This window comes from Eubalaena glacialis, chromosome 18 (assembly GCF_028564815.1).
Source record: "Eubalaena glacialis isolate mEubGla1 chromosome 18, mEubGla1.1.hap2.+ XY, whole genome shotgun sequence".
NCBI lineage: Eukaryota > Metazoa > Chordata > Mammalia > Artiodactyla > Balaenidae > Eubalaena > Eubalaena glacialis.
Window position 1 is genome coordinate 56,249,353 of NC_083733.1, and position 13,258 is coordinate 56,262,610.

Sequence of the window (13,258 nt, forward strand, 5' to 3'; positions counted from 1 at the left end):
TCCAAATGTTGCAGTAAAACCAGGTGGAAAAGAATGGTTTTAGCAGTTAGAAAAAAAAAATGTACAAATCTGGGGTTTGGCCATTAAAAGTTATTTACAACAATGGGAGGGGGGAAAAAAAAGACAACAAGAAGTTATTTCACATTACATACCTCCCCTCCCTCACCCCAGAGCTTCATACTTGCTCACCAAGTCAAAAAAGAGACACAGCTGATTCACAAGCTGGAGGTTTGAACTTGAGTTAAGACATTTATAAAAACCTAGACAGGGGCAGTGTCCTCTCCAGCCCAGGTCCCACTAGACACAGCACAAGGGACTACAAACTCAACAGGGGAAGGTTGGACACTCAGGGTGTGGGAGTAGGCACCACCACATCTGGCTCAGGGATTTGGGGAGTAAACAAAGCCTACTTGGAAAAGAATTGGGGAAGAAAACCAGCAACTGCCTTCTGCACAGGTGGGGACAGGGAAGGAGGTAGGGACAGGGGCAGGAGTATTTCACATCACTAACCTAACTTGGGAAACTGCAAGGGACCATCTTCAACTGGCCTTAAGAGGAAGACCAGAAGGATGATGGGAGAATCCACCGGGGGGAGAGGAGGAGAGGGAACGTGGCTAGTGGACAACAGCCCCTTCCTTTCTGGGCACAGGAAGGCAGCCAGGGCACCAGGTCCAGGCAGTGACCACAAGGACAGCACAGTTTTTGCAGCTTAGGGATCACCCACCTGCCCCCACTCATTCTGCTCGCTCGCTGGTGTAGGGCCACTCTCTGGCCCGAGGGAGTGGATGGCTGTGCGCCTGGGGCCCTGCCTCTTCTGTGTCTCCGCCCTTGGAGGCAGCACCGGCCTCTGCCTCTTTGGCCTGGGGCTCCTGGCTCTCAGGGGTGGCGGCAGCCTTCCCTCCCTGGGCAGTGCCTTCCTCGCTCCAGGCACCGACCTCCCCCGCTCCTGCTCTTCCTCTGTGGGTGACGAGGCAGACGGATCACCCCACCCTCCTTCCGATTTCTCTTGAAGGACAGGCCACTCAATTTGAAAGTCTTTTTAAAAAATATTAATTTATTTATTTTTGGCTGCGTTGCATCTTCGCTGCTGCACGCGGGCTTTCTCTAGTTGCGGTGAGAGGGGATTCCTCGTCATTGCGGTGCACAGGCTTTTCATCGCGGTGGCTTCTCTTGTTGCGGAGCACGGGCTCTAGGCACGCGGGCTTCAATAGTTGTGGCTCACGGGCTCTAGAGCGCAGCCTCAGTAGTTGTGGTGCCTAGCCTTAGTTGTCCCACAGCATGCGAGATCTTCCGTGACCAGGGCTCGAACCCGTGTCCCCTGCATTGGCAGGCGGATTCTTAACCACTGCGCCACCAGGGAAGCCCCACACTCCCCTTTTGATGATACTGGCAAAACACTGTCCCCAGTGGGTGTGTCCCATGCTTGTACTGCAGGTGGGTGGGGCAGTTCAGGGTAGTTACATCAAAGGCAGCAGCAGGCTTCATCTGCATTACATCAGGAGACTGGAACTCCTTAGGGATCCTGCAGCAGTGAGGCTAGCCACGACCCCTGGACTGGGGTGAGGACAGCCGGATCCTGCTATTGCGTGGTCCTCTCTCACCCTCATCATGACTAGAATGTCACCAATGTGGTGTCACTGTGACACTGTACCCACATCCACCACCTGCCTAATGCTTTTAACCCTGATTGATCATCTTTGACTCCATGATTTCCTTAGGGCTTGGGAAATGGGGTGCTAACACTTCCATGCTCTTGAGTGGAGAACACCTTCTATTGTGTTTTCTTCTGTACAGTTTTCCCTCCTCACCTGGGACAGCTCCTTACTGTGAACTAAGTAGTCACCAAGGCTGTAGCACTGTATTTCTATTAAAAAGAGCTGAGACACTTTTGGCAAAATGATACATTTATTACCTATGATCGGCAGATATATTGCTCATTTAGTCTCTCCATGTTTGAAAAGAATTTCAAAATAAAATAATTTTATACGCCATACAATTCAGAGCAGAGTTGGGCTCAGGGGACTGCTTCACCGTTCACAGGGTGGGCAGAACCCTCTGTCTCCAAACATTTTTTATGCTTGTTTGACCTTCTGCTGTGAGTTCTGGTCCCAGTCTTGCTTGAAACCCCATGAGGTTAAGTTCACCACCCAAGGGGGCTGGAATTTTCCCAGCCATAGGGATGAGCTTCTAGCTCAGAGGTGAAAGAGGGCCTCCTGGAAAGGACGAATAAAGCCTCTGCAGGAGAAACAGGAGGAGACGAGGGCAGAGGGCACGGGGGCTGAACCAGAGGGCCCCTGGGGGATGGTGGAGTTCTCAGGATCCAGCATTTCCCTGTGCTCAACTGTGGGTTTCCACTCAGTAGAACAGGGTCTGCCTTAGAAAGCAGCAGAAACTTTCTTCTAGCAGTTTTCAAAACCTGAAGACAGGGCCCAGCAAGAACTTCGACTGGACCCAGGAGATCCCAGGATGCCAGGGAGCTACAAGCCTTTGATTATCGAGGTGGCCCAGCCAATGGGCCCAGCTCCTGGAAGGCACGGTCAGGTAGTTTTGCAAGGACAGCCCACGACTAGGACAGACAGACCCGCACAAACACACTGGAGTTGGTAAAAGGGACTCCATATTGCTCATTCCCGAGCTCCAGGTTCGACACGCATTGTTCAAAAGACACAAAGCGAACGCCCTTCTTGAGGTTGGAGAACACGTGGCTGGCCTACAGACAGAAAAAAGTAAGCCTCATTGTGACATAGCCTTCCCCTCAAAAGCTGAGTTGGGGGCCTTCTGACAGGTGTATTTTCCATAGATGGCTGCAACAATGTCTCCAGTTCCACATGTACTTCTAGAATCATGCCACTCCTCACCCAGGAGTGGAGTCTAATTTCTGTCCCCTTGAATCTGGGTGGATTTCCTTGTAACCAAGAGTGTGGTGGAAGTGATGCTGAGTGACTTTTGCCAAGTGATTTCCGAGGCTGGGTCAGAAAGGCAATACAGCTTCTGCTGGTTTCTCCCGAAGCCTCATGGTGGAGGCTTGAGCCACCAAGAAGCAATCTGAATGCCCTGAAACCGCCATGCTATGAGGAAGCCCAAACTACACCAAGCAGAGAGATCCCAAGGCCAAGCTCTGAGACTAAACCAAGAGCTGCTTGGCCAGCTACCAGCTGCTGTACACACACTCACACCCCAACATGCCTTCAGCTCCAGCCTGTGTCTGAAATGCAACTACATGAGAGACCAGAGCCAGAAACTCCCAGCAGAGCCCTACTCATAGAACCCATGAGAGGTGAGAAAATGACTGCTGTCAATATTAACCAACTAAATTTGGGGGCAGTTTGTTATGCAGCAATAGATCAGCATAGGCCCCACTGTCCTTTCCCCAAACCCCTTTCCCCACAGAGACTGACCTCAAAGGGGACTCTCCTCCACCGCCGGATGGGAAAAGGATTCGAAGAGAAGTGATGCAGGACAGCCTGGCTGACGTCTAGAATTTGCACAATTAGCTGATATATACGTATACGGTTAGTGCCTCTTTGTTCCATCCAGCTGTGGGAGAAGGGAAACCTTAAAGGCTGGATTTGCCACCCATTCTCTTTGGGGGTCTGCCTCCCCCACCTGAGTGGCCTTCCCATGTATACAAACCCAAAATGGTGCTGTGGTCCCCAGAACTAGCACCACCAGTGTCACTTGGGAGCTTGGCCCCTCTGCATACCCAATGACTCCATCTGTGCTAAATGTGCTCCCCAGCTGGTCTGCATGAACATTCAGAAGTAATGACCTAGAGCTGTGCTCTTCAACGTACCTCCTCCCATATTATTTCTCATTCCATATTTCACTGGTAGCAAAAGATGTCATTTCCAATGTGTACAATGGTGATGTTTTAAGATACAGTTTTCTTATCAGTCGTTTAAAAGGATCCAGGGGAATCTATCTATGGTAACAGAATTCTGGATGGTGGTACCCTTGTGTTGGAAGTGATGGGGAATGGGGCATGAGGGATGCTGAGGGTGGGGATTGCTGGCAACATCCTGTTCTTGGTGTAAGTGAAAGTGTTCAATTTGTCATAATTCACTGAATTGTACACCCAAGATACGTGCATTTTTGATATTAGAAATTAAAATTTTAAAAACAAGAGTAATTGGCTATATAAATACACAAAGAAGTAACTTCCTTTACAGAGACTTCACATCACTCCACTTCTTAGACTTAGATGTCCATTCTACTTCTCCCAGATTTTGTTCTTATATAATAATATTATGTTCTTTGGACTTATCTTTCATGCTGTTCTGTGCCAACCACACACACACAAAGAATATAATTAGAAATTTAAAATTTTCTTGTGACCATAAAGCTCTAGGTGTCAACATCTTTTCTTTTAGATTCTTACCTACTAGAGGTTCCAGTTATAGCTGCAGATTGGAATCATCTTCATTCTTGAAAAGATATCGTGTAGAAAAAAATTTTGGCTTGCCCAAAGCTGTGGTCTTTGCCCTCTGCTACTGGGATGTAATCTCTGGACCCTTGGAATGTTATGTCTGACAGGAATAACCTTGTTTACCTGCAGACTTGGGTCATAGCGGACAGCCTGCCAGTGTGATTTGGTGGGAGCTGGCCACATCCATATAGATAGTCTATAATGGGGGCTAGCCGCTCCAGGAAGACCAACAATATGACTTAGGATGAATCACACAGTATCGGTTGACCTGGAGGCTGAGATGATACACATGATAAAGCTCCTATAAACTCAGGCGAGCTTCCCTGGTTGGCAATATTCCATGCCTACTGTCACCCATGGAGGCCAGGAGAGTCAGGTGTCCTGACTCCACAGAGAGAGGGCAATGGAAGTCTGGTGTTGGATACTTCTCCTGGATGCTGCCCTGTGATCTTCCCATGGCTAATTTTAGTCTGTATCTTTTCCCTGTAATAAGAGTTTTCATTCAGTTCTGTATATTTCTAGTCAATTACTGAGTCTGAGGGTGGTTTTGGAATTGTGCCCTCTAACCTTGCAGTTGGCTCTAAACTTCTCAAAGATGTTGATGCCTGACTCTCTCACCCCAGACACTCCGATTTAATGAATATGATGTGTGACTCAGGCATCAAGAGTTTTCAGTGTTCCTGGGTGATGTATGGCAAAATTGGGAATCGCAGATTATTACAATGAAAAGCTACACCATTGCTCTAAGCAACACAAATGTGCTCCAATAATTTATAAATGATTAAGTGAAAAACAGAAGTTTATTGTAAATACAACTCCTAATGAGATGGGTTTTCGGGGCGGGGGTGGGGGGGGTTTAAGATGTCTTGATTAAGGCTGAAATTTCAAATGGTCACTTTGCCTGTCTCCCCAGAGGTCTTTACATCTGTGGACCATACATCTTAGTGAGGGGCTTTTTTTTTTTTTTTTTTTTTCTGTAAAACTGGAGGGCTGAGAGATAGGAATTGGGAAAGCATAACCAATGATACTTCCACCATAGATGTGATCTGTAGCTGATGAATTTGAAAACAGGGAAAATAAAAGTGTAGAGAATTTGTAATTTGCCTCCCTTAAAATTATCTGGGCCATGTATCCCTTGGAAAGTCTTCATGGACCTCAGTTTCAAGACCATCATACAGCGCACAAGGGTCAGACAAGTATGAGCCTCATGCCAGGTCCTGCCATCCCTAGCTGTGCCACCAGGGGAAGTCACCTCCCTTTCTGAACTTCTCAATTTGAGGTCTCAAAATACACTTTCCCACAGGATCAAGGATCACGAAGGATGCTGAAACAGCTCAAACTTCAGAGCACTGGCTTTGTGCTCGCCGTCAGTCAGCGCTCAGCCAAAGGGCAGTTTTTATCATCACACTCACCAGGCAGAGACACAAATCTCAATCTTTCCACTATCCAGGAGTTCTGGCCAGAAACCCTCCTCCTCCAGGTCCAACACTTCCTTCTTTTGAAACCACCTAAGAAAGAGGGAGAAAGGTCAAGAGAACAGGGAAGTACTCACCCCCACACCCCTGTCCTCGGGGAATGGGGAGGGACATTTACCTGTAACCAGGTAGGTAGTAGGTAGGAAGTGGACATCACAAGGAGCTGCAGGCATGCCCTTGCATTTTCCCTCCTTTGTCCAGCCGTCCCCACCGCTCAGCATAGGCTGTTTCTGGAAGCCATCTGTTAAATAACAAAATTTTGTGCCCAAGTTCTTCCTCCACCTGTCAGCTCAGGTATAAGTCCCAGGGGTTTCCCCTGTGGTCCATCGCCGCCCCGCCCTCCAAACCCTAGAGGTTGGTCGCAGGCCTCCGCACCCTCCCACCGGGTCACAGGAGGACCCCTTTCCTGGGCTCCCCACCTAGGCCCCTGGGGCTCCGGAGGAGGTTGCGTCCTATGGGTCTGCGCTCGCAGAAGCGGCCTAGGACGCAGGGCCTGGGGTCGTCGGCGGCGGGCAGGTAGGTGCTGACGATGGGCCACAGGGCGGCGTGTTTCCGGGGCAGGATGCTCAACCACAGGGCCTGGCAGTCCACCAGGGCGCGCCAGCGCCGGCACACCCGGCGGCAGCGCCCGAGCAGCACGTGAGGGGGCACGTGGCTCAGCACCATCTCGAGCAGCTCGGCTGGCAGTCGGTTCAGGCCCAGCGCCTCCTCGGGTTCCCGCTCTAGCAAGGGGATCCCGACAGGCTGGCCCCTGGAGGAGGTCTTCTCGCCAGGCTCCGCTGCGACTGCGGGACAGCCAGTGCCAAGATGTCAGAGACCTGCAGCCTCCATCAGCCCCGCCCCTGCCAGCCACACCCCAAGACTGTCAGCCCCCAGACCCCGTCAGCCGCCTCCCCATCTTCACCACCCCCAGTCTTGTCCTCAAGTCCCCAAACTCCCAACCTGTCCTTGCCGGGCTCCCATCCCCTCCCCTCTCCACCATGCGCCCCACAGCCCTGGACAGCCAACCGGCTCTGGGGCCGCGCGGACCCCCGAGTCCTACCCTGCATCTCAGCCAGCGCTCCTCCTGGGTGGGCCATCACCTTGCTTCACGTGCCCTTATCTCTTCCTCCCCCGCTTTTAATTCACCCGCCCCTCCCTTCTTAATAGTCAGCACCACCCTGCGGCCCCATCCTCCCTCTAACTGCCAGTCTCTGCGCGCCACTCCCTTCTCACTGACCTGCACCCTCCTCCCTCTGCTTCGCCGCGATTTACGGGCCAGCACCTCCCGTCCCCGCCTCCTGTAATCTCCAGACACGCTCTCCTCTGGGCTGTATTCAAACGCCAGGAAACTACCGAACAGAATCCGCAGAAGAGGGAGGGGGTAGGAACGCCAGGATGCAGAGTCTCTCGCTCTTCGTCCGCCCCAGTGGCCCCTTGGAGTGTACCTAACCAGGCTGTAAGGCCCTTGGTGCTGAACAACTCCTGTTATTCAGTCAGGCCTCCGGACGGGAGGCCTCATATTGTTGCCGAAATATCGGCTTGCCTGTGCACCGAGGCCGAACGGAAATACGGAGACAGGGATTTTGGAGGAAGACAGGGATAGCTTTATTTTTCGGCCAGGCAGAAGGGAAGACACAGCAGGCTAGCGCCTCAAGAACTGTGGGAATCCTTGGGAATCGGGGAAGATTTTATATGTGGGACTCAAAGTCCGGGGTATATGATAAGGATCAAAGCAGTGAAGGTCTGGCATTCTTCCTTTCCTTTGCATTATTTCAAAACAGTCAGAGCTGGCATCAGGCCGCCCGGTAATTGGGGTCCCGCAGCCTGGTAATTGCGTCCGTTTGCCTCCGGTTTATCGGCTGCTGACCTTGTCTCTGAAATGCAAAAACTATAAGAGGTGATTTGTTACAAGGGGCGTATAGAATATAAGTGCCGCGACATAATAAGGTTAGGGAGTGAGAGGCGGGATGTAACTCACAGCGTTAGGGGTGATAGGTGCCGAATGTAAATTACATAGTGTCAGGGAGTGAGGTTCGCTTTGTAAAGTACAAATCTAGTTACTACAAATTAGTGACAGTTAAAGTAAAACAAGGAGTGATTAACTCTTCCAGGCCAGGTTTTGTTTCTTCTCTAGCCTGTTCGCTGTTCCCTTTGTTTTCCTTGCTCTCAGGAGAAGAAGAAAGAAAACTCTCACTTCTATTTACATTGCAACATGATTAACTCTTTCAGGCCAGGTTATGTTTCTTCTCTAGCCTGTTCACTGTTCCCTTTATTTTCCTTGTTCTCAGGGGAGGGAAAACTTCATTTCTATTTTTGCTGCAACAATATTCCTTAGTTCCTGTAAAAATTCCTATCACATTTAAGGATCCAGCATCACTAACTCAGAGATCATTGCACAGGAGAAAGCAGGCTCCAGCAGGAGCCAAATGCATTTCTATCTGACTCCCTAAATGAGTGCTGTAACCAGTAATAACCCCAGTCAAACTTCATGGAGCCTCTTACTACCAGTCAGGGTAGCAACCCCCTGAGGGAGATATTGCTGTGTCCCTACTTCCCAGGTGAGAAAACTGAGGTCAAGTGACCTGCCCAAGCTCACACAGCTAGCAGGTGACAGAGCTGGGATTTGAACCTAACCAGGCTGCATCTAGAATCCTTGCTTTTAATCTGTATACCAACTCTACCCAATAAAAATAAAATGTGTGCTACACATATAATTCTTCAATATCAGCAAGTAAAACCAGACATGGTTTCTTGCCCACATGGAACTTACCTTCAAGGGGGAGAGACATGGTAAACAGGAGACAGAATAAGCAAGTTATATACTGTTGGGGAAATCATTAAAAATAAAATCTGCCAACCCCCCAAATCCTCTTCACAACTGTAGAAAAGATTCAAAGAGTTTTATTATGGAATAAACATTAAATCAGACTGTAATTCATATGGGCCATGATGAGCAGTGGACGTGACATGGAAATTGAGTAGTGTGTAGTGTAGGTGATCAGTGCCATGGGAAACAGAGCAGGGAAGGGGAAAAGGGCCATAAGCAATCTGGGTGGGGAGATCCTGAATTCTGAGAGATGGCTTGACTATTATATGGGCCAAATTTCTTTTCGATACATACACTGTCAATGAAATTATTACTATTGAGGTTTTCCAACATATCCCAAAGTGGAAGAGTATAACGAGCTCCAGCAGTTAACTCCTGACCAATCTGGTTTCATCTCTACTCCCACCCACTTGCTCCTCCAGGCAATTTGAAGCAAATCTTAGAAACCACACCCTGCTGCCCATAGCAGTACAATTTTTTTTTTTTTTTTTTTTGGCCGTGCTGCAGAATGTAAATTGGTGCAGCCACTATGGAAAACATTATGAAGGTTCTTCAAAAACTAAAAATAGAGTTGCCATATGATCCTGCAATCCCACTCCTGGGCATATATCCAGAGAAAACTATAATTCCAAAAGATACATGCACCCCAATGTTCATTGCAGCACTATTTACAATAGCCAAGACATGGAACCAACCTAAATGTCCGTCCACAGATGGACGGATAAAGGATAAAGATGTGGTACGTATATACGATGGAATACTACTCAGCCATAAAAAAAAGAAATAATGCCATTTACAGCAACATGGATGGACCTAGAGATTATCATACTAAGTGAAGTAAGTCAGAAAGAGAAAGATAAATACCATATGATATCAGTTATATATGGAATCTAAAATATGACACAAATGAACTTATCTATGAAGTAGAAACAGACTCACAGATATAGAGAACCGACTTGTGGTTGCCAAGGGGGAGGGGGTTAGGGGAGGGAAGGATTGGGAGTTTGAGATTAGCAAATGCAAACTATTTTATCTAGAATGGGTAAACAACAAAGTCCTACTGTATAGCCCAGAGAACTGTACTTAGTGTCCTGTGATAAGCCATATGGCTAAACAAACAAACAATAAAACCCCAAGAAGAAACCAGTAACAATCACAATAAATCCGTGTTAGTGAGATTGTGGAGTGATGAAATAAAATGTATATTTTGAGGCAGGACAAGAGAAAATTAAAAATAAAATTCTCTCCGTGTGCTTTTTTGGGCCTCCTCTGTCCCTCCCTAATGTAACGTGCGCCTGCATTATGCAATCAACCAGAGCTCCTCAGAGATGGCAGTGCCTGCTCAATTGTAAAGATCATTTTTTCCCCTTTCTTCTGACGTTCGCAATGTACCTTCCTGAAGAATAGAATTCTTTCCCAGCTCTGTGGGGGTCATGGTGACTTGCTGCTCGTTTTGTACGTTCTTACCTGGACTAGGTATCCTTGGTGAACTTTATGTAAAATATCAGATGTCATTTTGTTGTACAATCCTTTGTCTAGAAAATGTAAATGACTGTACCTTCGACTTCTAACAGGCAGAAGAGTTCTCAGAGCTTTCTGAGAATCTGCTTCCAGCATTATAACCCTGTTTGGCTTGAAGAAAATTCCCTTTTTTTTTTCTTTTTTAACTTGAGAGTTTATTGAATTTTCATCGACATTTTCTTGGCGTAGTCTGCAGGATATCAGAGACACCCACCAAAGGACACCAGGAGGCCCCCACCCTGAAACTCTGAGCCCCACCAGCTTCTTGGTATTCCTCAGGTGCTTCTCCAAGTTCTCCTGATATCCGGACATCATTGCTTAAATGCTGTCCTGGATTTTACTCCATCTCTTTTTCTAGGGACTTGGAGTCCTGAAAGGGTTCAGGTACATTTCCTAGGCAAGGACCTAGGGGGAAATCTGGAGCGAATTGGGTTGTCTTGTCCTTTTTTAAAATTTGGCTTAAATTGGAAAGATTATGTGTATATGGTCTGAACAAACTGTTTGCTAGTGAAATGAGAAACTGAGCCAGCTCAGCTCTGAAGGAAAAGGGACAACTGTTCCTGCTGGCCACGAGGTGGTCTGAGGTGACTGAGAACCTAGGGGAAGTGTCTGAGAATCAATCCTCGTGACCTGTAGCAGCCCCACAGAGGATCCCACTACAATCATTAAGTAAATTCTGCTTGTCATCGGGGCATAATAAAGGCTGATCATGTAGTGCCCTGAGCACCCCTGGCAGTTTTAGACCACTGGAGGGAGAAACTGAGACACGTAAGAGAGTCGAACCAACCCAAGGATAGAACTCCCTTGGTAAACAAGACTCAGAGGCAGCACGCATTCGCCCCATCACAACCGCCCTCAGAAAGTTGTTCAGATCATATCTGAATTAGGCTGCCAAATTAATAATGGGAAACTATGCCTCAAAGGCCAAACACCTCCTGGATGGGCAGCCACTGGCGGGAACTCTGCCTGGCTTCATGTACTATTGGAACAAAGCCAATGCTCGAAAGCACTTATCTTAACTCTTAAATGGCCAGGAGGGAGCTCTTTTCACATTTTAGAGAAAGTCAGCTTGATAAAACACCTTTTCAAAATTCTGACTCCAAGAGAATAAAAGTATTCCTAGGAGGGACTTCCCTGTTGGTCCAGTGGTTAAGACTCCACGCTCCCACTGCTTGGGGGCACAGGTTCGATCCCTGGTTGGGGAACTAAGATCCCGCATGCCGTGAGGTGGAGCCAGTTAAAAAAAAAAAAAAGTATTCCTAGGAGAAAGCTTGAAGTTATAACGTTTATTACATCCTTGAAATGTAAACACAGCCCACATCATCTGAGAATACAGCCTTAGCTCAGTTAGTAGAACTTAAAACTGAAAGGAAGGAAAAAAAGGGAAAGAGGCTTTTTAAGTTCAAGCAGGAAAATTATGAGGTCTCTGTGTCTGTCTGGATGTATCTATGTCTGTGTGTATGTTATAAATATGCTATGTCCCTACCTCCAGACGGTGTTATCAGAATTAATTTGTAAAAGAGCTCTGTTTAACGGACTTAAAAGCAAGTGCTTACAAATCAAATATTTCTAAATGTTACCAAAAACTAACCCAAATTTTTAAAAGATCACGTGATCTAGAATTAATCTTTAATGACCAAAAACAAGTTTAAATTGATGGTTTAATTAATATAGACATGTCTTTAGAGTCATCAACATTAAGTATAATACTTTTATTGTACCTAGGGTTACTGAAAGTCAATAAGCTCATGTTATTTATGTTATAAAATTTGTCAACAAATAATTAATGGTATGATGATATTTTCACAAGTAATAAAATAGAGATAAATGGGATAAAAGCTTTTGGGTGATGCTTTAAGAATAATATGTTTTATTGTATGTCTACCTGCAAACAGTTTCTCCAGATTTTTGGCAGCTTGAAACTTTAGAGTTCTGCTAACTCAAATTAAACGTTGGAAATTCATTGAATGTCTAGATCATTTTTAATAAGATAAAATACTAAAACGTTAATTGCTAAAGAAGTCTCTGTTTACCTACTCTTGACCTCTTATTACAGAGAGACTAAATATGTTTGAAACTATTAATAGATATGTTTTGTGCTTTATTGAAAGATTGTACTATGAAATGGCATATATTTCTAGAAATTAATTTTTAAAAGGGAATACTGAGAAGAGAGTTTTATGCATGATCAAGACTAAGTTTAGATTGAATTTAATTAAATAAATGAATTTTAATATTAAAGGTAAAATGATGTAAAACTAGAATTTGGTTTTTTCTCTGTTGAGAGGACAAAGTTTTCTTGAAATATGGATCTGCTTTTGATAACAGATTGTAAAGTTTCTTTACCAGTGACTTCCTGCACTTGCCTTTGAGATCTTTTATTGACAGTTTGGTTATATGTATCAGTATTGCCTCACAGTGACTTCTGATTCTATTTGACCAAATTTAAAACATTTTGATATCTTTGACAAACTTTCTCAAATCAAATTCTAAATGAAGTTCTTTTGACCTCCAGCTAACTCTGGGATGCTTCAGAGGGCCCCTGAACATCCCAAAGAGAGGTATTAAACTAGTTAGTATATTTGGTATATTAAATGACCTGGAAAACAATGTCAAATGAGTAATAATAAATCTTAAGTTACATTGTAAAGGTAAATGTTATTAATATAAATGTTCTAGAAATTATATGAAGTTCTTAAAATTTCAAGTGTCCTGGTATGATGTCAGTCATCATTCTAGCTGTTATCTTAAAATGTTGTATGTCACAACAAATTTCTTTTTCAGTCTTTTGCATATATAGACAATTATAGTCTTACACTGATGCTTTTACAAAAATGCTGGTAGATGACTTGCTTTTTTCTTTTTAAGGTTTTTGCTTAAATTATTTATTTATTTATTTATTTATTTATTTGGCCATGCTTTCAGGATCTTCCCTGACCAGGGATCAAACCCGGGCCCCCGCAGTGAAAGGGCCAAGTCCTAACCACTGGACTGCCAGGAAATTCCCAGATGACTTGCTTTTATGCT

At 45.9% G+C, this 13,258-nt stretch overlaps 1 protein-coding gene across 1 annotated transcript; it reads right to left on the reverse strand.

The window, feature by feature from the left end:
• Positions 1 to 5,753: 5,753 nt before the first annotated feature.
• On the reverse strand, positions 5,754 to 6,980 carry LOC133077682 (F-box only protein 27-like). Its single transcript, XM_061172463.1, has 4 exons — positions 6,944 to 6,980; positions 6,321 to 6,686; positions 6,020 to 6,142; positions 5,754 to 5,934 (listed from the first exon to the last, which is right to left on the reverse strand). Exons 1-4 carry the CDS (start codon positions 6,978 to 6,980, stop codon positions 5,798 to 5,800), a joined length of 663 nt encoding a protein of 220 aa, XP_061028446.1. The 3' UTR covers positions 5,754 to 5,797.
• Between the last annotated feature and the right edge of the window lie 6,278 nt (positions 6,981 to 13,258).